This window comes from Mastigoproctus giganteus, chromosome 2 (genome assembly GCF_048544385.1).
Source record: "Mastigoproctus giganteus isolate SK-2022 chromosome 2, ASM4854438v1, whole genome shotgun sequence".
Lineage (NCBI taxonomy): Eukaryota > Metazoa > Arthropoda > Arachnida > Uropygi > Thelyphonidae > Mastigoproctus > Mastigoproctus giganteus.
In genome coordinates, this window is record NC_143576.1 from 245,099,692 (window position 1) to 245,125,684 (window position 25,993).

The following is a 25,993-nucleotide window of genomic DNA, read 5'->3' on the forward strand; positions in this document are numbered from 1 at the left end:
CTTTCACCTCTTCTACATTGATATAGCAGATGTAGTGGACGCATGTGATGCAAGAAAGCAAGCGTATGAGCGTATGTAGCATCAGCCAAACAGAAAAAAAAATTCACATATCCATTCCCTCTAAACGTTTGTCCAGTTCCTCCTTGAATTTATTTAAGCTATCAACTTCCACAACGACAGAGGAAAGTTTGTTCCAGCAAACAACTGTCCGCTGGCTAAATGAAAATTTCTTTCCTCAGTTTGAATCTATGCCCCCTCAAGTTGGTAATCTGAGCAAAAGGAAGAATCCCGTAAGAACTGCCCCTGCTCAAGGCCTTACACACTTTGATCAGATCACCTCGCAGGTGCCTAGTCACCAGCCCCTGCAATTTGCAGAACTTAAGCTTTCTTGGTAACAGGACCCATTAGTTTATCTCACCAATCTTGTTGCCCTTCTCTGTACTCGCTCAAGCAACTCTACATCCTTCCTAAAATGAGGCCTCCAGGCCTGTACGCAGTACTCAAAGAGTGGTCTGACAATTGCCTTTATACAGGGGGATAATGACCTCCTTTTCCCTACTAGCAAAATTCCTGTATATTGTTTGTAAAATCGCCATCCTTCCCACACCGGGTGGAAAAGACCTGAGTTCGAGTTCCATCGATGACTAGAGGAATTTTTAAGAGCCTTTTTCATAACGTGGTTGGGTTAGTCGGTCTCAGGCGAGGACAGCATTGTTTTTTCTCCAGGAAACTCGGGTTAGTCGTCCAGCAAATAGAAAATGGACTTCAGAACACACGCAATTTGCAGATAATATACATGGAGCAATATGGCCTTAGTCGCTGATGCTCCTAAAAACCCTACTACAACAACAACATGGTTTTTCCTACCGAAAATACAGGTTTTTCATCCATCAAAACAAACGACGTTTAATAATTGGAGTTTCCAGATGATTCTCTAGCTCTTTCCCTCTCCAAACTGTTGGTAAATATGTTTATCTCTACATAAAGAGTATGCAGAAAGAAGACATCTCCTCCATCTAGTGAATTAATTACAATTTCAAAGCTATTGCAAATTACTTTTTAAAAGCGTAACCTTATTCTCTTTCCTCTCCTTGATTCATAACTTTTCTTCTCACTTAAACATTTGGAATCAAAGAACTGTACCATTAATAATCCCCTTGAAATATTGCTAGCTGGATACTGGAAAAACCTCGTAAAAGAAGGTTCTTTTTTATCCTAAGGCTTTCAAAGTGGTAATAAAAGAAGAAATAGACCACCACTACTTTTACCATCGCAGTTCACTACATTGAGAGTATGTTTAATTGAGACTGTTTTCTCAGTAATTTCCTGCAATGGGATTTGTTGCAAAGTTCTTCTATTGGATGGAGTGGATAAACTCCGATACGATTTTCCACTTTGCCAGAGACAGCAAATAAAGAACGCTAGTACGTACCGGAAGTCATGATCCACAATAATTTCACCAATCTACCTTCTATACAGATGGCTGTTATAATTCAAGCAATGCACACTCTGGGGAGCATTTAAAAAACTAATTGCCTTACCCAGTGCTAGTGTAAACCTGCCTTACTAAGTGATAAATAATCCGGTCTTTCCTGTTGGTCTCTTCTTCGTGTAGAGGGCCCAAGCGAGCAAACGAAGACACATCGACTTCGGAAAGTACCCTTAACACACACACACAGCCACACACTCACAAAGCCATTAGCCTTGTAGCAAATGAAGAGAGATTTCGTTCTGGACTTTTCCTTGGTATTGCACCATAAAGAACTGATCTGTTCTCCGGATCTGGCAGCCTATTATTTCTTTTGGCTCTTTCTTCACTTATTTTCTGGACACGCGACCCTTTACAAAGATATATATGGTGGATATAAGAAACGGATTGTAGAGTTACTGATTTTGTCTGCAATGCCAATCATTTATCATATGAGGAAAGTACAGCGTCCAACATAAATATATCTCCATTTAGTTGAATCTCATCTCGACAGGTTTTAATAATGCCTCGAGGGAAATATAAGCCACCTCGTTTCCGGTATAGTGCGGGCCATCGAGGATTCCAGCGTGACCGAAATTAAACTGTCTGCTTTGAAACTCTAACAGAAGGAACAAAATATTTCGAGAAGGCTAGATTATCTTACCACGCATAAGACAGCAATGTCAAAGTTTCTAAACTCGCCACCAGGTGAAACACAAACTAGCAGACAATAAGAACACCGTGGGGAAGGGGATTAACTGTAAAAGATTTGTCACACCACGATACCTGATTATGAAGCTCGATTTGTTGAACATTATGAAACTCGATTAAAATTTTATTCTGCACTTAATAAAGCAACTCAAAGAATTTCTTATCACAACGTCTTAGTCAACACCAAAACTCCACATGGGCACCTTTGATAGCAAGTAAAATATCAAGACAGTAGCTCCAAGTGTTTTTGAAACATCTCTTGAGAAATGGAAGTCACGCCTGCTCAAGCCGGTCTTTTAACTCTGTGACTTTAACTTTTTTTTGTATACACCTTGTTCTTTACACAGTCTCATACAAAGAAATCCATAAGCGTAATATTCGAGGAACGTGGAGGCCATGGAACGGGACCATCCTGGCGATCCATTAGTTAGGAAATTTTTATTTAAGAAATCGCGCACATCCAAGCTCCAGTGTGGTGGTTCGACATCGTGCTGATATGCAGTGGTGCTCCATCTTGCTGTAGCGAAACTTTATCTACAGATACACTAGGCCTATCTGCTCCGGTCTGATGCAGCTGTAAGAACAAAATTCTTACACTTATCCTAGCGAATGTTATGTTATAAATATTATAACATAACAAGAAAAAAAAGATGTAAATAGTAAATAATATTATTTACATAGGATGATCTTCAACCAGATTTCGATCGCTCTGTACCTTACAGTCAAGTAGGGGAGGATTAACGTAACAACGGGAGGTAGCAGGACGGTACACAAGACAATGGGAGCACTGGAACACTAGTACAAAGGGGGCACCGCAAGGCCAGTTCATGGTCGCATAAACAGAAAGTGAGCAGCTCTTTGGAAGGAAAGAACAAGGGAACCGACTCCCCCTTGTGGAGAGGAAGATTTTAAGAACTAGGAGGGTGAAGAAAACCCTGGATGCGATATACACTATGTAGAAATGGCTGCCGCTATTTGAAACAGACCGACTCCTTGAGCACTTACTAATTTCAAGGAGCGGTAGAGAAGAAACAGAGTGGATTAATGGCGGTAAGTGAATCGGGAATGATCACAAGGAAATATCTAGAAATTTCTAGACGCCCTGTAGTTCATCGAAGTTGATGAAAATTTCGTAAACAGGAAGTTACCCCAGTAGAGGGAGGGCCAAGAAAAAACGGAAGAAGTGGGAGAGAGCGAATGAGAATAATGAGATGATGGAGAACGAACGACGATTGGATTAAAATAGAATGAGCGGCTGAAACAAAAGGCAGATGCAAGAGGGAAGTGAGGAGTTTTATTGGGAGAGTTAGGAGTTTGTGGGAGAGTTGTGAGTTTTGGCAGTGTGGAAGTTTGGAGAGTTCCCGTGGAGATGCCTGAGTGATGTGCGGCTGGAAAGAAATCCCGAGAAGTGCCGGGAGAATCGCCAGAGTAATGAGTTGTGGGAGATGCTGTTTAAGAGTTGTTGAAATAGGAAGGAGATAATCCTTGAAAGATGGAAACACCTATGCTGGAGCTGAGTAAAAAAGGATCGAAAAGCCTCACCATAGAACGATAAGGAAGAGCTACATAGCCAGGCTTCTTAATAAAGCAGTAAGAAGAGTCCTGATAATCCTATTATGCTTCCCAGTTTCGTCGAACTGATCAGACGCCCAAAAAGCAGGCCGGAGCAACTTATTTAATAGCCGTATGGAAAGAAGAGCGAGTTCCTGAACGTAGGAGAATCCCTGTAGAAGAGCAGCAGTTCCTTTGCCGATGAATACTTCCAGTTGGAGCCTGATGATGGCCTATGCTGTCGATGATGAGTCGCCCCTGAACTGAGAAAAGGTAGTGTAAGGAGTGATTCCCTAAGTTAATATGTAAGTACGAGATAATAATTTTAAACTAGATTTGAAGAGAAGGACTTTAGAAAAATGTTTATTTAGTTGATAGTAGATTTGGTATTGATTAGTATAAAAGGAAGAAAAGGGTTCATAGATGTATGTACTTCATCTCAAGGATAAGTTAAAGCAAGGAAGAATTAGATACATGTACTTGAGACTGGTATGTTCTAAGTTAAGATGTAAAGGTGTTCTATGTACTAGAAACGTTACAAGATATTAAGATTGAATTATTTTGGAAGGGATAAATTAATGAAAGATTATAGCGGGGATTTATAAATCTAGGACAATATCCATAGAGGTGTTAAGCCCACTGAGGTAATTCCAGTTGGGAAGTTTAACTGTTAGAAAGTAAAAATAATGTTATGAGATGTAACCTAAACCAGAAGGAGAAAAAGCAGAAAGACACGAAGAGACATATTATATCATTTGCTATTAATTTTACATCTTAACACACATATAATGCCAGTTATTAACATTATACCAATTGATGTTGTATGATACAATTCTTTAATGTATATACTGTGAAATAAACAAATTTGTATATGGTTATCATGTGTAGTATTGAGTCATTCTGAATACTCAGCCAGTCCAGAGGAGACATACACGAACTATTATTCCCCCAGAATCTGTGATCTTCTGTGCAGTATACAAGTCAGGTGTTAACGTGGAGGGGAGGTAAATTAAGGGGGAAATTTAATTGAGAAATACAAAGTTAAAAGAGGTGGGTCTGGAAGGATAACGTGAGATAACGAGATTTATGATTACAGAAATAAATAAATAATAAATAAATAAAAGAAAAAGTATTATTCCCCCAGAATCTAACTCAAACAAACCACCCCCCACACAGCACACTTTCTTGAAACTGTTCAAACCATCGCCACTGATTGTTTTTTAGATGGATCCTTTTGGAAGCCCTTGAAACAGTCACTGGAGAGTTGATGTCCCACTGCCACAAAACGTACACTGCTTTCTCTTGTAATGTCGCCATTTAAAATGTATACTGTCGCAATGCTTGCTGGGATCAAGGCAGCCAACCGCATGAGGAAAAACTCATTGAGTTGCTTTTATAACTTCATCAAACCATTTTAAGATACCTATTACAATAAAATTTTAATCCAGCTTTATAATTAGGTGAATAACGTATAGAGCCCTTGTATATTGCCGATTTTTCTGATATACCTGTACATTTTGTAAAAGTACAGGCGTGCAAATAATAATATGACATTTTATTCAAGTCTGAAACAATACATGTCCAATGGATTTAAGTACAGCGATCTTTATTTTTAATAAATCACCATGAATTACTTAGACTATCCTGTAGATATTTTATCAACGACAGATCCTAGTTTGGGGGACCATTAACTTAATGTACTTATGAAAAATTGTACAGGAGGTTACAAGAGAATACCGCAATAATTTATTATATCTAATAGAAGGTAAAATTATAATTTTATTTCTTTGTCTGTCTGGAATGCTCCACTTGTGTTTATCGAATAATTCCACGCTCTCTCACACACACGATAATAATCTATCTATCCTCTATTGGCCAGCAGCCAGTTTCACAATTATATCTGTAGGTTGAAAAAGGAAGTGCTGGGAAGAAATCCAGAGAAATCCCCACTGGGATTCAAGAAACCGGTAGTTTCGTAATTGAGATACCCACAGTGGAAAGCATGATAAATTCCTCTAAAAGAGGGAGTTTTAAATCATGGAAGATGGTTGCGTAAATGGTTTCAGAGGGAGGGGTTGTCAGAAGAAACCAATGATAGGATGTGACGTGTTTTAAGAGTAGAGAAAGCTGTTCTGGACCGATTGTAGACAGCTACAGTTCTTGTGATGCCTGTATACAGTTAGTGGATGGACTTCTGAAAGTCAGATATTTATAATGGCTGGTTGCAGATGCATGGACTATGAGGAATATCTTTCTTCTCAACTGCTGCTTTTCAGAATTTTCCTATTTTCTTTCTTTCCGTGATTGAATCTCTAAGCGGGCACGATAGTTTCATAGATTCTTGTCAAAGGTTGTCAGCAACAGGAAAATATCCTTAGAGTGGAGTAGCAGACATCAAAATAAATAGTAAAGATGCTTTTTCTGTTTTAGTCTAAGATGTTTAAAGAAGTAAGTGAATTTTTGAAGTAAATAAACCGTTTCTTCGGCTTCATTTTCTATGCAGGTGGTTACGTTTTGGTTTTGTGATCTTGGCTTCGGCAATTCCAGCTGGCTAGATTCATCTAATATTTATTGTTTTGCCTATTTCGATATGTTCTGTTTATTTCTAAATGTTGTTCAAATCAACCGCAGAAATAATTGTCTGGGATATACAGGTACCCTGTAATCGGTGCTAGACAACAGTGGAAACAAAATAAACATCTAGCAGATCGAGTATCAATCGGTAATAAAATTTTTGACCAAAGAGGTCAGAAATATTAAAGAATAGCGATACAGTCCGTGGGGAAGTATCACCAACTTATGCCACTATTTCAAGTTTGTCGGTAGAGTTCAAAAGAGAACAGGAGTCAGTTGAGTACAAAAAATTGAGTTGAGTCAGTCCAAAGAATTCGAGGTCTGGTCTGCCATCGTAAGCAACCAATTCGAAAATAAAGTGTCTGAACTTGAGGAAGTATATTAATTGCATGAGCATTTCAAAATGTCCTAAGTTTGTGAAAGATGGGTTCCCAGAAACCTTTCCACTCAATGACAAACATCAGACGTTGGAGTCGTCAAAAGAGAATTTAAAATTAATCTCATTTCGACTGGTACTGAGACTTGGCAACATTTTTATGACTCACAATCCAAATCAGAAAGAATGCAATGGACACACAATGGATCTCCAATCTCAAAATTTTCGAACACAACCATCAGATGGAAAAGCGTTGGTCTCAAATTTCTGGCGCAAAAATAGGATCGTTTTTAATTGATAACTTTGTACCCGAAACCCCGATAACCGGGGAATATTATGCAAAAGTTAGAAGTTGCAATATTTTGTACCTATGGTTTTTATAATCCGTTCTCAGAACATTTTGGACGTGTCTGTTACTTGAGTTTCAGGTTCTACAACGACTCCCTTGTTTAGAGAACTGAATTTGTTAAATTGATGTTGTGGGAGACTGTAAATCTGTTTGCTTTTGCCGAGATGACTGATTGAATTTAATTTCTGGCGAGGTTCATAAGACCATCGTAGTTGTTGTTCGCAGATATGCCAAAAAATTTCCAACTCGACGAGTATCAAATCTCAAAGTATTTTCTGCTGTGGAGAGATAATTTAGAGAAACACGGTACAGTGAAGCCATTAAGGGTAATGCTGATAGAAGGAGATTTCGACCAACTGTAAATTTTGAATGGTAAATACGTCACGTTCTAAGAGTATCGCCTACCAGAAGATTGTCAGGTTGAGTAAATGTTTCATCTGCAAGCTTACAGAGGACATAATATGAACATTGCTTATTTTTTTCACCAGCAAGGCTTTCAAGAAGAGCGTACCTACGTTTTCTGAGCAACAATCAGTGGAAACTCTTAGACAGAATGTGACCCAAACAGTCCCAATAACTGAATAAACTCTGTTGTGTTGGATTTTTATATTGAAATCTATGTTCATGCCTGAATTTTGGTTTTAGAAGATCGCTAGATATCATGGGAGGAAACAAAAATGTACCAGATTCACTAGTGATCTTCTGTAAACCAAAATGTAGGCCCAAAGACGAATTCCAATATAAAAATCCGAATGTAGCCAAGTTTATTTAATTATTAGACCTGTTTGGGTGAAATTCTGCCAATTTATTCTCTTCAAAACCAGCCATCTGCTACTTATCTATTAATCTAACCACCATCTGATTACAAAGCGAAATGAGAGAACACACTCTTGTTGGAACCAAAAAGATTGTCAAGCTTTTAAAGACTACAGTACCCAGTGTGACCCTCCAAACGTCTAGCAAAACGTAGGCTGCTCTTATATTTCGTTAAAATAACCAATGAAGTCGCATATCCTGTGGATAGTTGTGGAAGTCCAGAGTGAAAATTGTTCTGCAACTCTTCCAGTATCTTTAATAGATGTTCGTTGCTTCTTCTTCAGTTAAACGCAGCTCTGATAGCCAAGCTTGGTTTTCCAGAGAGAGTCATGTTGATACAAGAGTCCTTCTTCAAAGACTCCTACAATTCAGATTAGGAAGAATTAGGGATTGTAGCATACATCAACACTGATGATTCCAAGCTTAACAACCAACAGCCGTAAGCCAAGTCACGTGAAACAGATCCAGGGTGTTATCACAGACACTATTTCCAAACTCCCGCTCTGACATAAGTTGACGAAGCATATGATACCTGTCTCATAGTTTACCACATAACTTGAAAATAGAATTAGTGTGGCGTGGCGAATTCATGCATTCATATTGAAATAAGAAAGGGCAGTATATTGTGGGACTGAACAGCGTGCGTATGCATGATTTAATTGAATCTCGCGCTACAGAAATCTTGAAATGCATCGCGGTCAATCGCCTGGGAATCTTTCGTAAACCAGCCACATTCTAAACCAGCCATATCTAAATCCAATATTTCTCTTGCTCTAACACGTCCAACCAGTCCCCATTTCTACATGGTAACTTGCCGTGACCCAGGAGGTCAATGCATCAATATATATAAACACTTGTATATATAGAAGATGCTGTCGAGTGTATTTCGGAGCTACGTTGAACACACAAATAGCACGTAGCATCGGAACGGAGAACAAACATTGGTACGAAGAGATGGAAATGTGAATTCTCTCGCTGATATCTTGCGCAACGTTTTTAGTGTTGGTGTTTGTTTTCTGACACGTGAATTATGCATTAGTGCCTGTCAGACGGAGTTTATTTATCGTTTTAGACGAATATAAAAACACTAGCAACAAAATCGTCTAGTTTCTCCCCCTCCCCCTTTTTTTTTTTCGAACGCTTATCGAACCACGAAATGAAATAGGGAATCTTTTGTTGGAATATTTGAGATGCGTTCATGTTTGTTATTCTTAGAAGATGTTGCTTCCTCCCCCGACGAGCTCAACGTGGTAAAACAGTTGATAAGAAATAGGAAAAATCCTCTTCAAATATACTATAAATTCGACTTCAACTGGACTGTAAATACAAAACTTATTTTGAAGGATCAAACAAGAGAATTACAAACGCAATTGGATTTCGATAGGTACGGATCATCAGTGACTTATATTGCGCAGGATATCAGGTCTGTAAATTGCACGAGTTCTGTGGTCGATTTTTTGTTTGCTGAATGAAAAACCATAGTTTCCGGGAGAGAAAACCATACTATCTTCGCCTGAGATGATAATTACGCCAACTGCGCTATCCACGAGGGCATAAATCAGTGGTCCAGACTGGTGTATGACCCAAAAATCACTCGTTCATGTCATACTGCGTAGAACCGAGCTGATTGATTTCGAAAGGGACGTTATTGTCGGATGTCACACTGCTGGCTTCTCCACCGTCAGTGACGTTACCATGAAATCGAAGCTTGACTGTTCCACCGCCGTCCAGCAACTCACCCCAAGTGACCAGAGGGCACTCGGAAGGGTAGTACGACAATCTCGTCACATATCATGCAAAATATGAACCAGGGATTTAAGGCATCAAGAGGGGGTTCAGTTCTATACATCAGTACACACAGACAGTCTTAATTTTCATGGAAGAGCGGAGGCGCATAAGCTAAGCATTGGCATCCTCAATCAGCGGTCTCGCCTTGCATATATATACTGCCCTACCATTAATATCCGAACACCTGCCTTTAGACAAAAAGAGAACTTTCATTGTGTCATTAAAACCATGAAAGGAGCCCCATACCATCACACTGCCTCCACCAAACTTCATTATTGGGAGGATACAATCAGCAAGGTACTCTTCCCTTGGCATTTGCCACACCCAGGAACGGCCGTCAGACTGGTAGAGTGCGAAACTCGACTCGTCTGTCCATATGTCCTTACTACATGTTAATATGCGTCTAGCATTTGTTGAGGTGATTAATTCTGTTGAACGTGTCATCTTGTTGTTGCATTCATAGGACCCGTTTCCCCATCCATGGAGGGGTATCCTGTTAATGGTAGGGCAGCGTATAAAATAGCACTGCTTGCGATTAACGCTTTAAAAGTGCCATCTTATAAATTGAGGAAAGACGCCTGCATAACTGAACCCTTTCTCAATTTATAAACTGCTTTAACCTCTTCTCATTCTTGCCATTTCTTACTTTGTAGATTGAAATCATTGCCGTTGTGCCAGCTGATTTACACTGTCTGAGTGAGCAGCAAAAAAGATGGAACTCAGATTAATAGCATTATATTACGAATATAAAGGGCAGAGAAGCTTCCGAGAGATGGTAATTGTGTAACTGGTGATCAAGCAGCCTTCCTTTCTTAGAGTGGGGAATAGTGAGACTCTCATTTTAGAGCCTTAAAGTTGAACATCCGTTCTTGCGATTAATACAATGCGAGAAGTAATATGGAGATATGTTATTGCGCTGTCATGAGAACGAATCCGAAATCCCCAAAGATATTTTTTTGTAGACACCCGATGCCTTCTTAAGAAGTTGTCTAATAACTACTCGCTCTGAGAAAATTATTTTCCACATTAATTTCGACTTTCGCAGCACAAGAGAGTTCCCCCTTTTTTTTCCCTCCTTCGCTCTATCTTCGAGAGGCTATTAAAAGGCAATACTTCGGCCTTTTCCCCAGGTGGATGAGACGCTTCGAAATCCTCTTTGAAATGTGCAGCAAACATAACTCCCCCCCCGGTTACCCAACCCCCAGACGTTGAGCGGCTGGAAAAATCTGTTTGAAGATCCTTTTCGCTGTAAAAATCTCAGCAGGTTAGGATTTTAGAAGAGCAGCACCCGTGTCTGGGATGCGGAGGGGGTAGGGGGAGGATGTTGCTATTTACTCTTTGGTGATGGATGAAGGCACCGCATGTGAAAGTGGGTTTCTCACTCTATCTCTTCAAACACGCGTAGTCGGTAATTGGACGCTGAAGAAACGGCGATCTCGCGCTGTATTGAGTGACTTCGATGATAAGCTTTTGCGGCAAATGGAATCGATAGGAAAAAATAGAAAGAAGGAGGAGAAAAAAAGCGGACAGATGGATAGGTGATATAAGGATATAAGACATGATAAGGAGACGGACGGATCGACAGGTTGATTGAGAGATAAAATGCAAAATAAATAGATATGAAAAGTAATGTCCTCTTTATCAGAACATGACTCAATTCTGGGAAGATGGAGAAATAAATGCAATGGAAGAACGTTGGAAAATTTAAAGAGATTGACGAAATAAACATATAATTGCTTTTCTGGGAGTCTGAGAATCCCCGTGCCATCGAACAAACACTTCAAAATGCGCAGGAGATAATCGGAACAGTGCCATGATAAAAAAAGAGAGAAATATTTGGGTATGGTAGGCAGTGACCACCATCTTCGATGCCCTCGTGGGCAGCACAGTTAGTAGGATTTTCATGCGCCTCATACTGGGTGTAAACGACCTGAGTTCGAATTTTTATGGGCCTTTTTCCCAACGTGGCTTAGTTAGTCAGTGTCAGGCGAATTTAGATTGGTTTTCTCTCCCGGAAACTCGGTTTTTCAACCAGCAAACAGAAAATCGACCTCAGAACACGCAATTTACGGACAATATACACGGAGCAATATGACCTTATTCGCTGATAATCCTAAAATCCTACTACAACAACAATCTTCGATGGACTCTTCTCAGGCGATTGGTTTCTGAGGGAATTACTTCTGCAACTAAGCGACACAGCAGTCATGACTTAACAACAAAATTTGATGAAAACGTGCTATCTGCGAAACAAAGATTTTCTTTTCTCTTCTGAGACGGTCGCCTCTTCGTGCATATCGTGTATATACAAGTATACGTTCAAAAAGTATTTGGACACTAATCAAAATTAAGGTTTATTTATAAATTACTCGTGTGGACTCATTTTTGGTCTGTAATCCAAGCGCATTCTGTGAAAAGGCCTATTGTCGACAATTTAAAGTAGTAGTCAGATAATTTCCTTTGCAACTGCCTCCAAGTAGTTGTCAGTCGTAAAAAAAAATGGAGAGGGGAAATTGATTCTGCCCTGCTTAGACCTTAAGTTCGTCCCAATAATGTTCCATGGAATTTAGGTCAGAATTCCGTGCCAAGTAGGCTAATTCTGCGATCTCTTTCTCCTTAAACCAGGTGCCTATAATACTGGTTTTGTGTGGCTTTATCCTTGTAGGGTATTGTCATGAAGGCTGTAAACCAGTATTGTCGATAGCCCCAGTCCATAAACCACATATTCAATTGCATCCTGCAGTTGCTATTGAGACGGCGAAGGATCCATGTCGTGAACAGCCGATTCCACATCATCCCACAGATGCTCGGGATTTAAGGTGTGGCAACTGAGCAACACAATGAGATATGGTAATATCACATCAAGATTTTGAAACCGCTCTTGAATTATTCTTAACTTTTGACATGGTACATTATCCTGCTGAAAGTAACCGTTATCAGATCGAAGGACTGCATTTGTTCTGCTGTGGTATTCAGGTGTTGATATACCAGCATCAAGAGACTTAACACGCGCCACGATAAAACTGCTCACACCACACTCTTTCACTAACAGCCTGAAAAGTTGTATCTATTTGCTTTATATACCTTCTTATGGATATGTCTGATGGATCGATCGTTCCTTTGGCTAATGGGGCGTATCTAAGAAACTGGCTACTCAGTGTACCTAATTATCCCATAACCATTCCATTTCGATTCGTAACGGTTGCAGTTGATACTTTTATAGAAGTTCCTACAGTCCAAGACTCTTCCAATTCATATTTACCACGAAAGCAACTCAATCAAGGGAATCATTCTGTTATGAAGAAGAGAATAATTTCCTCGATTTTCCTATTGAAAAAAAAATCCATCATCAAAATGACAAAGGTTATGCCCTCGAATCCAGAAAGTTTGCTGGAATTACACACGAGGTGGTAAGAGACAGTCAACCTGAGTCGGTGATGGTTTTGGTGAATCTATGATGGTACCACCGACCTGCATTTTTCAGTAAGTTTTCTCAACAGGATTCAGCAAACAAGATATTTCAGTTGTCTTAATATTTCAACTGAAATCTTGACAGAAGCAATCACTGATCACCTCAGGGATAGCACAGTCGGTATAATCACCATTCTCCACACATCGGGGCGGAAAAGAACTGAGGTCGAATCCCGTCAATAACGTGAGCCTAATGAACGTGTAGAAAGTCTTTTTAAAGGATATTATAGGAGAGGAAGCCATTGGGCCTAATGACAGGCAATAATTATCCCATCAACAGATACAATTTGACAGTCTACACAAATACTACAGCAACTCTACACTAATCAACAACGCACTGAGAGAGATCTCAGATAGTAGTTTACATTTCTTTCCACCTGTTACTTGAGTGCATGTCGATAACTGACCCTTGCCACAAACGCCATTTTACATTTTTCCTTTGCTCCGCGTGGTACAATTATCTGTTCGAACCACTTCTCTCAAATAACTCTTCTGCAATCGACCACCGAAGTAATTATGTTCATCGAAGTGTCCACGAAATGTCCTGGACGCTGTTTGCAATTAATAGTCCCGAGGAAGCCGTCAGATGGCGCTTCCCTAATGACACAGCAGCTGGCCATTAGCGATCTCTATCAGACAGCGGGAGAGCCACGCACTCACAAGTGTTTTTGTGTGCTCTGAATCCGCACTGCGCGATCACTTCCAGGGAGTTTGTTGTGTTCGCCTCGCTACGAGTCAACTCTTCGCGCGAGGCCTGCTCTTCCTTTGTTCTTCGTATTATCTTTGTTTCCACTATCAGGCGCCTGTCCATTTCGCGGGCGCGCCTTTGCGCGTGCCCTTCATTGACCCGGGCTAGTTGGAGTACACTCGAAGGCCTCTTTCGCAGCTGTCTTAATAACACGGGATGCTCGGCTAACACAACAACTAAAGAAGGTGACCTCTTCGCTGGCTTTTCGACCCTCTGCGCGTGTTCCTGGCCTCATTGTGAAGTACACCAACATGTTTCTTTCTCTTTCTCTCTCTCTACAATGTTCAGCCCTAGCCATAAGATGTCATAGGAAAAGATGGATTCTCAGTATTCCTTCTGGACTCGTATTACTTATAGGCAATGCAGGAAAAGCATCTTCATCCAATACAACATTACTTCTTTAGTCTGGACCAGCTACACTATCCAAAAAATCCTTTGCCAGACTCTTAAAATCATAAGAAGAATTTCTTATCCAGTGCAATTTTTAAAAATTGTTCTTAAATAAAAAATCTATCGGTAATAGAACACCTCAATCAATAATTAAACATGTCAGAACATGCAGAGACATGTATTAACAGGTTTTATCATGTATTAACATGTATTAACAACGAAGGAGTTTAAACGAGCTGAATTCTCTTCCCGGCATGCAACAGCAACGCACTAGATGCTCCCCCCTGACCTCGAGTGAGTGAAAGTACTATTTCTTTCTGTTTCGTTGAGACTAGAAAAAGAAAGGTCAAGAAAGCTTGTATTGGTGGATTTTTTGAGATGAATATCAGAGCAAGAGTGGATGATTTATTGTGGTTAAGAAATATTACCTCATCAGAGTTCATGAGAATTCTGAAATGGCCGATGCAATTACTTCCTGTTACACTCGCACAGTGCAAAATGGACAGACAACGTGTTAGACTTCCCTCAGTATTCGATTACACTATTGATTGCTATAAAGGAGAGGGAAAAAAAGAAGAAAAGAAATGACGATGTAGTTTAGAGGGCAAAAACAACTTAGATCAGCGCCCCTAATCCTATATTTGTTTTCGTTTTCTTGCCCACCCAGGAGTAGGCAGTTTTTCTGTAGCCGGAAAGGGACTCATATGAAATACAGCTACGCAGTTGATTATTGGAGAGAGAGAGAGAGAGAGAGAGAGAGAGAGAGAAGTAACCAGTTTCATAAAAAAAGAAGGCAAAATTGTTTTTTTCTTCTTTTTTCTTTCCTTGTAATAGATCGGACGTACGAAATTGACTTCGTGTGTGAATATGAGCAAAGAATTCTTCCTTTTATTTTTTGGAGGGATAATTTCGTTCTGTTTTTCTCCGGGTATGTCTATATTTCTTGTAGCTTTGACCAAATGTGCGTGCGTGTGTGTGCGTGTTTTAGATGGAACCACCGAGGGAGGATCTTCGATATATGTTCGTTTACCATTAATCGTTTTCCGCTGCTTTTTCTCAGATGTCTTTGAGTTGTTGAGGAATATTTATGGGCACTTCAAGTTGGGCAGTTTTTTGCGCTGCATCTGCTGGCATTTGGGAGAGTATATCTCGGGGTTTTCTTAATGGATGCTGTCCAGGAATGGGTGAGCCACCGCAGTACGTGTCGTCTTTCATGCGGTGGCCCCGCAAAGCGGCGCTCTATTTTTACTTTATTTATTCTTTCAGTTTTTGTTGCCGCAGAAGTCCCTGATTAAATCCAGAAGTGTCAAGCCACGGAAATAGGATTTATCTACAATGGCTAAAAGATACTAACCAGGCGCGTGGTACGAGAGAGGGAGGGAGGGTTGGCTTTGCACGTTACAAAGGCTATCGAACCGGCTTCGTCTTCTTACGGCAGCCACATGTATTAAAGGAAAGAAGAAAGTTGAGTTGCCTCTAAAGAAACACTGCATGAGTGATTTGGCTCTGGAGGATTATTGCGCGCGGCGAGAGAGCTGAGCGCAGTTTCACAACTTTAAACGGATTAACAAAATTGAAGTTAGAGGGGAGCTCGTGCAATTTACAGACCCGAAGGAGTGACGGCAAGATGTTAACACCCGCGCTGGCTCACCATGGCAAGTCGCTCCTAAATACTCATTTATGAAACATCCGAACAAAGATTTATTCGTTTCGATTGTCAAAAGACACCACGTTTTCAGTCTTTCTCTGCCCTCTCTTCTTCTTTCTCTCTCCGAGTTCCTTTCACGATCGTATTATCTCTGTGTGTGCCCACCTGCTTTGGTTACTTCTTTTTTTCTAATTTTGTATTGGTCCATCCTTCTCTCTTTATCTTCTTTCTTTCTATATATATTCTATCCACTCCTTTTTTATATTCTCGCTCTATCTCATTGTCTTCCTCTTTACTTTCTCTCTCCCTATTCTGTTCACTCTTTCTTTTCTATTCTCTCTCACTCCAATTCTCTTTATTCATTTTCTTTACTCTCTCTATTTCTTATTCTATTCCTCACTTTCCTATTTTCTCTCTCTCTCTCTCTCTGTGTTCACTCTCCTTTTTTTCTATCTATATCTTCTCACTATTCCCTATTCTTTCTTCACCATTCTATTTTCTCTTTCTCGGTTCACTTTTATTCTCTGTTTCCTCTCTCACATCTCCTTTTCTTCTCCTCTCTCCTATTTTCTTTCTCTCTCTCAATATTTCCTAATTTTTCTCTGTATCTCCCATTTTCCCCTCAAGCTCCTATTTTCTCTCTCCACATCTATTATTTTCCTTAAGCTCCTATTTTTGTCGCTTTCTATTCACTCTCCTTTGTATTCTCTTTCTCCTCTCACTATCCCATATTCCCTTCAACTCACTATCCCCTGTTCCCTTCCTCACACTCTCCTTTGTATTCTCTTTCTCCTCTCACTCTCTCCTATTTCTCTCTCTTTCTCCTCTCACACTCTCCTATTTCTCTCTTTTTCTATTCACTCTCCTTTGCATTCTATTTCTCCTCTCACTATTTCCTGTTCTTTTTCTCTCTCCCCTATCTTTTCTGTCTCTCCCTATTCACTCACTGTGTCCTGTTCTTTTTCTCACTGTCCTATTTTTTCTTTCTATCCACTCTCTTCAATTCCTATCTTCTCTCTCTCTTTCACTCTTTTCTATCTGTTGTATCCTGTTGTTCTATTCGCCTTCTCGCTGTCCTACATTCTTTTGTCTCTCCATTCTCCTACCTCTTTTATTTTCTCTCTTTTCATATTCTCTCTTTTTTGCTTTCTCGATTTCCTATTCTATTTCTCTAGTTCTCTTTTTCTCTCTCTATTCACTCTCCCCTTCTTATGTTCTTTTTTTTACCACTCCTATTTTATTTTCATTCTGCGTCATTTTCACATTCTCTCTCTCTCTTTCTTCTCCATCTTCTTATCTTCCCCTCTCAGTTTTCTTTTTTCTACTTCATTAATCCATTCTTTCTTTCTTTCTTTTTTCTCGACATTCCTTTATGTTGTCGCTTCCTTTATTTCATTCTTGTTTATTCTTCTTAAGGCAGCCACGTGTATTGAACGAAAGAATAAAGTTACGTGCACTCCAAAACAATTATTTCTGTTTCATTCCCTTTTTATGCTTTTCTTATTCTTTCACTTTATATTTATCTACTTCATTTACTTTTCTTTTTTCTTTCTCTTCATCATTTAATGCATTTCTTCTCTCTCTCACTGTCTCTTTGCATCCGAGAGAGAAGTTATTCTCTTTCTCAGTAATCATCCATTCTCTCTCTCTCTCTCTCTCTGGACCTAAATGAGAAATGAAAATACTTCTGGTGTCCTTGAGTGCACGTGAAAGGCCTGTGAGCGCGGATATTCGAGGTCTACTACTGAGGAACAAAGTTCACCTCATTGTATTTCTATCACGGCACACGAGGAAGGGAGCGGTGTAGTGTAGTGCCATTTTCGTGCCGGTCCTTTTGTGCCCGACATCACGGCGATACCAATTTCCCCAACTTGGTCAGCTGCCAGCTAATAACGACCAACTCAAAGCCAAATTCGCATTCCTTATTTAGCCAGTCATTGATCAAGCGTAATTATCTTTTCAAATCACACGTCTCATTGAAAATACCTACAGGCGCCCCCTGTCGAAACCCAACAGTAAAAACAATAAATTATTTTAATAAACTAAAACACCGTGAAGTTTCCACATTCGAGAGTGGCGTTCTTCACGTAAGAAAAAGCAAATTTGCCATCTTTATTCATCTATGAGCAGGCTGGAATGTCTGGAAGCAAACAGCCATTAGAAATGAGAAACTCGCAGATATTCCTGGTTTTATTGCTCTAATAAAACTGCTTTCGTAGGAGAAACCATGCATATAAACCGCGTAAACAGTTGTGAAGAGGAAATGCAACGTATGGAGTAATATCCGGTTATTTGAGCCCTCCCCAGCCATCTTTCCATAGCGCGGAAAAATCGTATTATTATTATTATTATGAGAATTTTATGCCCAGTTAATAAAAAAACACACGTTGCAAAATATCCTATAGCCACACAGCCAGATTGATCTAATAGCTCATCACCTGGGTGTGATTATAGAGCTCGGTGAAGCGATTTTCCCATGACAAAAGAAAATGTGGTCAAAATACATCTATTATGGGCATTTGGAGTAGAAAATCGCCGAGGGCTACGTATTCAGTGTTATAAACACAGAATATTTGAAAATATTACGCTGGAATGCATTTTTTATGTGGCTAGATTTCTGAAGGATGTGTTATGCAATGGCGTTTATGACTAGACTGCTTGAAAACAGACTTACAGTATTGAAAAGAGTGGAATTCATCATTTTCTTGATGAAAAAATTCAAATTCTGTGTCAAATTTGGTCTCAATACACATAGTTGTGTTTATAATATTTACTGTATACACCTGAGCGAATTTCTCATCAAAATACAGTTGAGAGAACAGAAAAACGATAGTTCGCAAAATTACCGCTAGGGTGCGACCTGTTTTTTTTCTTTAGTTTGCCCATTAAACTCGACACGCAACTCTTTTACGATATTTATAATTATTACGAACTGAAAAGATTTCTCAGATGAATATTGTCGAAGACTAAAATTTTAGTACCTAAAATTTCCGCTAGGGCGAGCGAAAGAATTTTTTTGTTTTGCGTGATTTATAAATTGGATTCAATATAAACAGTTTTGTAGGATGGTTATAACCATTGGATGCAACTGCAAGAGCTACAGAAGATTTCGTTTGAAAGTACAAAGTGATAGTTTGCCAAACTGCCGCTAGGGCGCGCAACAGTTTTGTCCGTGTTTATAAATTGGATTAAGTGCATATAATTATGTAAGATATTTGCAATTATTAGTGTTAAATTGTCAAAATTTCTCAGATGACTACAAATGGAAAACTTTTTTTTTAAGGTAGTTCACCAAATTGCTGTTAGGGTATGAAACCGCTTTTGTCTCAGTTTATAAACTGGATTCAGTTCAAATAATTGCGTAGAATGTTTACAGTATTCAAGTATGAAAATTTCTCAAAACGAAGGGTGCTCAAGCTGCTAGGAGGGTGTGAAAATTTCTCAGGTGAATACAAACGAAAACAAAAATGGTAGTTCACAAAATTGCCGCTAGGGTATGTGACCTGTTCTTTATTTGTCCTTTAAACTCGACAGATAGCTCTTTTTAAGCTAGTTATTATTATTACGGTGTTCAACCGCAAAAATTTCTCAGATGAGTATAGCTGAAGACTATAATTTTAGTACTTCAAGTTGCCGCTAGGGTGAGCGAATTTTTTGTTTCGTGTAATTTATAAATTGGGTTCAATGTACTCAGTTTTGTAGGATGTTTACAATCATTGTGTTCTACTGCAAGACCTTCAGATGATTTCATTTGAAAGAACTAAGCGATAGTTCCCCAAATTGCCGTTAGGGTGTGCAACAGTTTTTGCCCACATTTATAAACTGTATTCAGTGCATAACGACATAAGATATTTGCAGTTATTAGTCTTAAACTACGAACATTTCTCTGATGAAAACATTTTTTGTTCTTTCATTTGTAACCCACCATTTTTTTTTTAAAGGTAGTTCATCAAATTGTCGCTAGGGCTTGAAGTTTTTGTATCAGTTTATAAACTGGATTCAATACTAATAATTGCGTAGGCTGTTTATGGTATTCAAGTACGAATATTTCTCTGAACGATGGTTGATCAAGTTGCCAGGAGGGTGCGTGACCTCTTTGTTTCCATAGTTTGAAGAACAGCTAGGGTAAAAGTCCAAAGCAACGGAAATTGGATAAGAAAAGAAAGAGAGGTCAAGATGCTTGACCTTTGCCCGGTCATGTCTTTGCAGAGGAGAAATAGAACACCTTAATGCATCGAGTTTAGCTAAACTCAGTTACAGTGACATCCAGCTTAATTTTTTCATTCCAATAGAGAGAGAGAGGGAGGCTCTAAAACGTGCACAAAGAGACCTAACGTCTCCTATTTTTTTCTTGAGAAAAGATGGATGAGTGCATTAGCATTATTCTAACTGCATTAAATTATAACGACTCCTATACACAACCGCTGACTTTCTCCTACAATAAATTCAATATTCTAATCCTATCATGGCGCAACTCTTCGATTATCTGAAGATAAACGTATTTTCTTTAGTGCAGCATCTTAAACATTTCTAATGCATCGAAAAAAACAAACAAATAAACAAAATAAAAACCCAGCACACCGAAAGCATTATGAATAATTTATAGAATAAACAAATAACGAGTGCTGCCATCTGGCTTCAAAGGTCGGAAAATATTGAAAGGATATGAATAATTATCTAAAAATCCTGTCCTGGAATTGGTGTAATTTTAAAGTCTAACGGAATATATCACAATAGATGAGGGGTGGAGGATAGGAGGGGTGCTCTACGTATTTATTTCGTTATTCTGTGGAAAACTAAACGTAAATAAAAGACTTTAAACATGTTGGAGAGCTAAGAGATTGCAAAATGCATCAAGAAGGAAATCGTGGCAACTAACAAAAGAACTTTAATGTTTTATCCATCGTACTTGATGAACAACGCACCCCCCCTCTGCGTTTGATGTCAGAGAGCAATTACTTCCAGTCACGGCTACAGTTCTGCTTTAAATTTAACTGTTCGTTGTGTGTATTAACTTCCTCTTCACACGCAAGCGAACTCGGGAGGTTTGCGGAAGAATCAGTTTTCTTTTGTGAGCGGTGCGATGTCATGGTAGCTTCTTATCGATATGTAAGTCTCCGAGATGCGCATAAATAGAGTCATCCGTCTTCAGGAGCGGCAAGCTAATATGGCGATTGCGGAGTATTTATTGTTTAAGACCCGTGGATGCTTAATGGACGGTTGGAATGTCCCCTGATGGCTCTTTTAATAGTTTTCTGGTGGAACGATTCGGTTTGTGGTGATCGCAAAGTTGAAGAGAGACAAACAAATACACTATCCTTCAACATTTATCGAGACTCTGGAAGGAATGGTTGGTTCACGCACGATATATTTGGGCATCAGAAAGTTTTGAGAATGGAGTATAAAAGACTGGTGATTTAAAGATGAGTTACATGAAGATGACACTTGAAGTTCCCTGACAAATAATAGTCACTTGGGTCTATCGTAATATTCCTCTGTTAATGTGGATTTAGGGGAAAGGGAATTAATTAACAACAATCCTTTTGTGTCCCAGAAACATTGAAGCCAACACTTTTCCAGCTGATGGTTAGGTTAAACTTTTTCGGGGTTAGAGATCCCTTGTGCTTCCACTGCATGCTTTAGGGTCATTAGGATGTAAGCTAAGTTTCATTGCCAGTAACCAAACGGGATGAAAATCTATCTGGAACAGCAAGAAATAATTTTAAATTCTCTTCTGGTGACTCCAACTTCTGACTTGAGCGGAAAGATTTCTGTGAATCCACCTTTCACCAACTTTAGTCACTCCCAAATACTGTCGTATTATCGTTAAAATGCTTCTTCAAGAAATCTTAAGTACTTTTGAATGATTCAGATGGTCGGCCAGAGTTTGAATCATCCTCAGTTGTCTCCAGTCCTCTTTTGAACTCTACCGACCATCTCGCAAAAGCCCTGAGGGTATATTCACTTGAAGCGACTAAAGCCCAAATATATTGCTCCCTATGACTTTCACTGTTAGAAGTATTAGAGGGTGGTCTATGGGATAAACAAGGATTCATAGCAGTTTGGTTCCACATTAGCGCAGATGGGTGGAGCTCAATGAAAGAAATAAAGGTTCACATGAAAAAAGTTATAGTGCTAGAGAGAGAGACTGAACACAGGATGGGAGATAAAAGAAAAGGAACACTGGTTGGGTGATCTCTTTTATCAGAAATTGCTATTCCAAACACTAATCGGAGGTTGATGATGAGCACCATTAGCATGATGAACTACAATGTGGTATTTCACTGTTGGCAGTTTTTAAAACCAACTTCCGCTTCCGCAAGACATGCTGTATTGTGCTAATATCCGGTTTAAGTGGATTACATATTCTAAACGTATCGCCAGTACACTGGGTGTTGAAATTATAAGGCATTTCGTGTCCCTTAAGCACTCTGACCTGGCCTTCCAGTTGAAAAATTTGTAAAATGGCCAACTGACACCGTGCCTAACACGCTAAAGTAGTCGAAGAATGAGTTACCATGGATAAACCAACCGAAGAATGCTCTCTTATAACAAACGTCGATTTCCAGAAAAACAACAGCTGTTAACAACCCCGGGGCACAGAAAAGAAAAGAAGAAATAAATAAAACGGACAGAATCAATCAATAAAGAAGTATGGGGAGGAAGAGTAGACCGAGTATTACCTCATCACACGGCACAGAAGTATTCTTATTACAGGGTTAAGATAAAGGAGGATGTTGAGGAGGAAGAGGATGGAAAGACAAACAGAGAGAGAGAAAGAGAGGTGGGGTGAGAGATGAATAGGTAGAGAAAGGCATACTGATAGCACGAAAAGAGGGGAAGAGATACAGACCGAGACGGCGTAGGTAAGAAACAGATGATAGAGAGATGAGGAGAAATAAAATGGAGGGATGGAGAAAGAGAGATGGAAGGGGAGGGGGGGATGTTGTTGTTTTTAGGAGCATCGGCGACTAAGGCCATATTGCTCAGTGTATATTGTCTGTAAATTGCGTGTGTTCTGTATGTAGATTTTGTTTTCTGGATGAAAAACCCGAGTTTCCGAGTGAAAAAACCACGCTACCCTCGCCTAAGACCGATTAACTCAGCTACGTTGTAAAAAGGCCCATTAACATTTCCACGTCACCTGCCGGACTCGAACCGAGGTGTTTTCCACCCTGTGTGGTGAGGACGGCGATCCTACCAACTGTGTTACTCACGAGGATGGGAAGGCGAAAGAGAGACAGAAAGGGAAAAAGAAACAGAAAGGGAAAGAGAAACAAAGAGAGATTTGTAGATCAAATATTATAAATAACTGAGCGAAAAATACGTTGGAACAGTGAGGTACAGATAGGTGAAGAGAAATAAAGCAGGGGATGTATTAAGAGAAGAGGAGAAATAAAGTGGGGCGATAGAGGAGAGAAGGGAAAGAGATATGCAGAAGGAAAGAGAGAGAAAAAGAAAAATGTACAGACAGGTTATAAATAGGATACATTGAAACAGTAAGAAACAGATAGGTGAAGAAAACTGAGCAGGAGCTACACTGACTAAGAGGGAGGGGGGAAAGAGGAGGACAAAGAGAGATAGAAGAAAGATACTGAGAAGGAAAGAGACAGAAAGAAAAAAGGAACAAATAGATATGTATAGACCACATATTAAAATAGATATACTGTATAGGAAAAATAGATTGAAAGAGTGAGAAACAGATAGGTTAGGAGGAAAAGAGAGCAGGAGATATATATAGCGAAAGAGAGAGGGGGAAGAGAAAGATAAAGTACATTGGGACGGTGAAAAAACAGAGCAGGAGATACATTCAGCGGGCGTGGGTGTGGGTGTGGGTGTGGGTGTCGGTGGGTGTGTGGTTGTGAGTGAGAGAGAGAGAGAGAGAGAGAGCGAAGAACACACACGCACACACAGGTGGTGTTGTGGGCTAACGTCAAATGCAACCAACTGCGTGCATTTACAGCGAATTAATGCAGTTTCTTTCGATATTTGCTCTTCTTTCCCATGATGCACTGCTTCAATGACACGGCCGTTGTGCGTGCACCTTGGGGTGATGTTCCTCATTTGCACCACCCAAGAAGACGACCCGGTGCTCGCCGCTCCCGATGAGTCGTTAAAATGTCTCCTACGAGCGCCTTTCTCGGGGGTGCTGTTATTCGAGGGGCCTCGTCCTCATCTCTCTCTCTCTCTTTCTCTCTCTCAGGACCGGTGTGTGATTGCAGATGCGAATCGAACTGAACGCGCCGCCTGTTAATCTGGATTAGTCGCCCAGGTACAGCGTTCAATCATTAATTAGACGAACGGATAAAATCGTGATTTGTTTGCGTTCCGGAGCGTGTTTAACGGGTTAAGCCGCGCAGAAGGAGAGAGAGAGAGAGAGAAAGAGAGAGAAGTACACCTATTTAGGGCGCTGCAGAATTGGATATCACTCGGGGGCTGTGCCGCATTCATTATAAAGGCGCGCGCGAAATGATTTCCGACCGAGGTTCGACAATGCTCCCGGTAACCATGGCAACCAACGCCAGTTCGTCTCGTTCCCCCTTAAATATTTGATACGTTTTAAATATCAGTCGGCTCCGCTTTACACGCTCAAAAATCGGCTCTCCCCAATTTGCGTTCGTATTTCAGAGATCGTCACCATCCCCTCGTTTTTTGGCTTCTGATTTCTGTTCCGAACACCCCCCTTCCCCACTCCTGACACAGAAACAACCGCTCTGACGAAGGCCACGATTTCCACTTCGTAATTCCGAAACACGATGGAATAAAAGGAACGCATCTGTTGCTCGGGGAATTAATTAAAGCTTTAATTCGTTTCGATAGAAGCAGACGAGCAGTCCGGGTGTGTAGCTCGTCTGCACTAAAGGCAAAAGCAGAAGACGAAAGCGGTACTTACCGTGTGACAGCTCCAAGCAGCCTACAGCCACGATCGCCAATCGAAGGACAGCAACCGACCACCCTGTCCGTTTCCGGCCGCTCGGGGTCATGGCCAGCGACGAACCAGTTCTCTTCCACGGAACGACGCACCAAAAAATCGCGGCAGCTATCACCCGAACACCTGCACGGACAAGCGTTCGTAGAAGGTATTTCGCCGACGCACGCAACTCCACATAACCTTATGACCTCCGTTAGCTCCCGACACCTCAAACACCGTAAAAATGAGAAAAACAATCTCTATAGCAACGCCAAACGAACGATGAAACCACACTTTTCTTTATTATTATTTTTTTTCCCGCTTTCTACTCTCTTTCTATCTTTTTCTTTATTTTTTTTCTTCTCCCGGCGTTTTGGTTGCGTAGCAACAACTTCAAATCATCCCTTTTGCGAACCGTACATGCCGTGGGACATCGCCTCGCACGTTCTGCCCGTTTTGCCAGTGGTTACTTGACGAATGCCAAGACCGCCCTGCGATGGGCCCACGCGTGTCTCTATTGGAGTCTGCGCGTTGCGCTCCGTGGTACAGACTGGCTGTTACGGCGTTCCTTGTGCCGTAAGGCATTTCAGCGTTCTCCTGTCCGACCGGCTTGTTGGCGGAGAACGTGCGTGAATTGAGTTTTCGTTCGCTCAGCACAAAACTTTCTGGAAATACACGAAAAAATGAAAGAAAGATCGTCTTGGGATTCTAAGAAACTTTTAGGGCTGATGTCACCAGTTATGATTGCTCCTACATTCTCCCTTTCAACGGATTATTGCACAGATGAATACGGGAAATTTCCCGATTGGTAATAACGGAGATGGTGCACAAAATATCCGTCCCTTTTTGAAGTCCACACGATCACTTATTTATAATTCTTTCAGTATTAACAATATGAATGTAACTGTGGATAACTATTGACGTGAAACATCCTTGGGAGGGGGCATCTACAACCGAATAAATCTAATCGGCCACGAAAAACGCATAATGGAAGTGACGTCATTCGTGGCTTCCGCCAGACGTGCAAGATCCAAGTCAATAGCCTAAATACTCATTTGATTATAGCCATTTGTTAAACAGCATGACGTCACAATCATACATCCTGCAGAATGTAACAATACAAATATTTGCCAACAATTTCGTCTCTCATTTTCGTTACATTCCATTGTTATCTCGTAATCAATATATACAA

General features: G+C 40.2%; 1 protein-coding gene across 1 annotated transcript in view; it reads right to left on the minus strand.

The window, feature by feature from the left end:
• The window catches only part of LOC150090339 (uncharacterized), a 336,582-nt gene extending 311,693 nt beyond the window's left edge, over positions 1 to 24,889 (minus strand). Inside the window, exon 1 of the mRNA XM_090390273.1 lies at positions 24,784 to 24,889. Coding sequence (XP_090246399.1) covers positions 24,784 to 24,874 — 91 coding nt within the window. The 5' untranslated portion in view covers positions 24,875 to 24,889. The remainder of the gene's footprint in view (positions 1 to 24,783) is intronic.
• Positions 24,890 to 25,993: the final 1,104 nt, after the last annotated feature.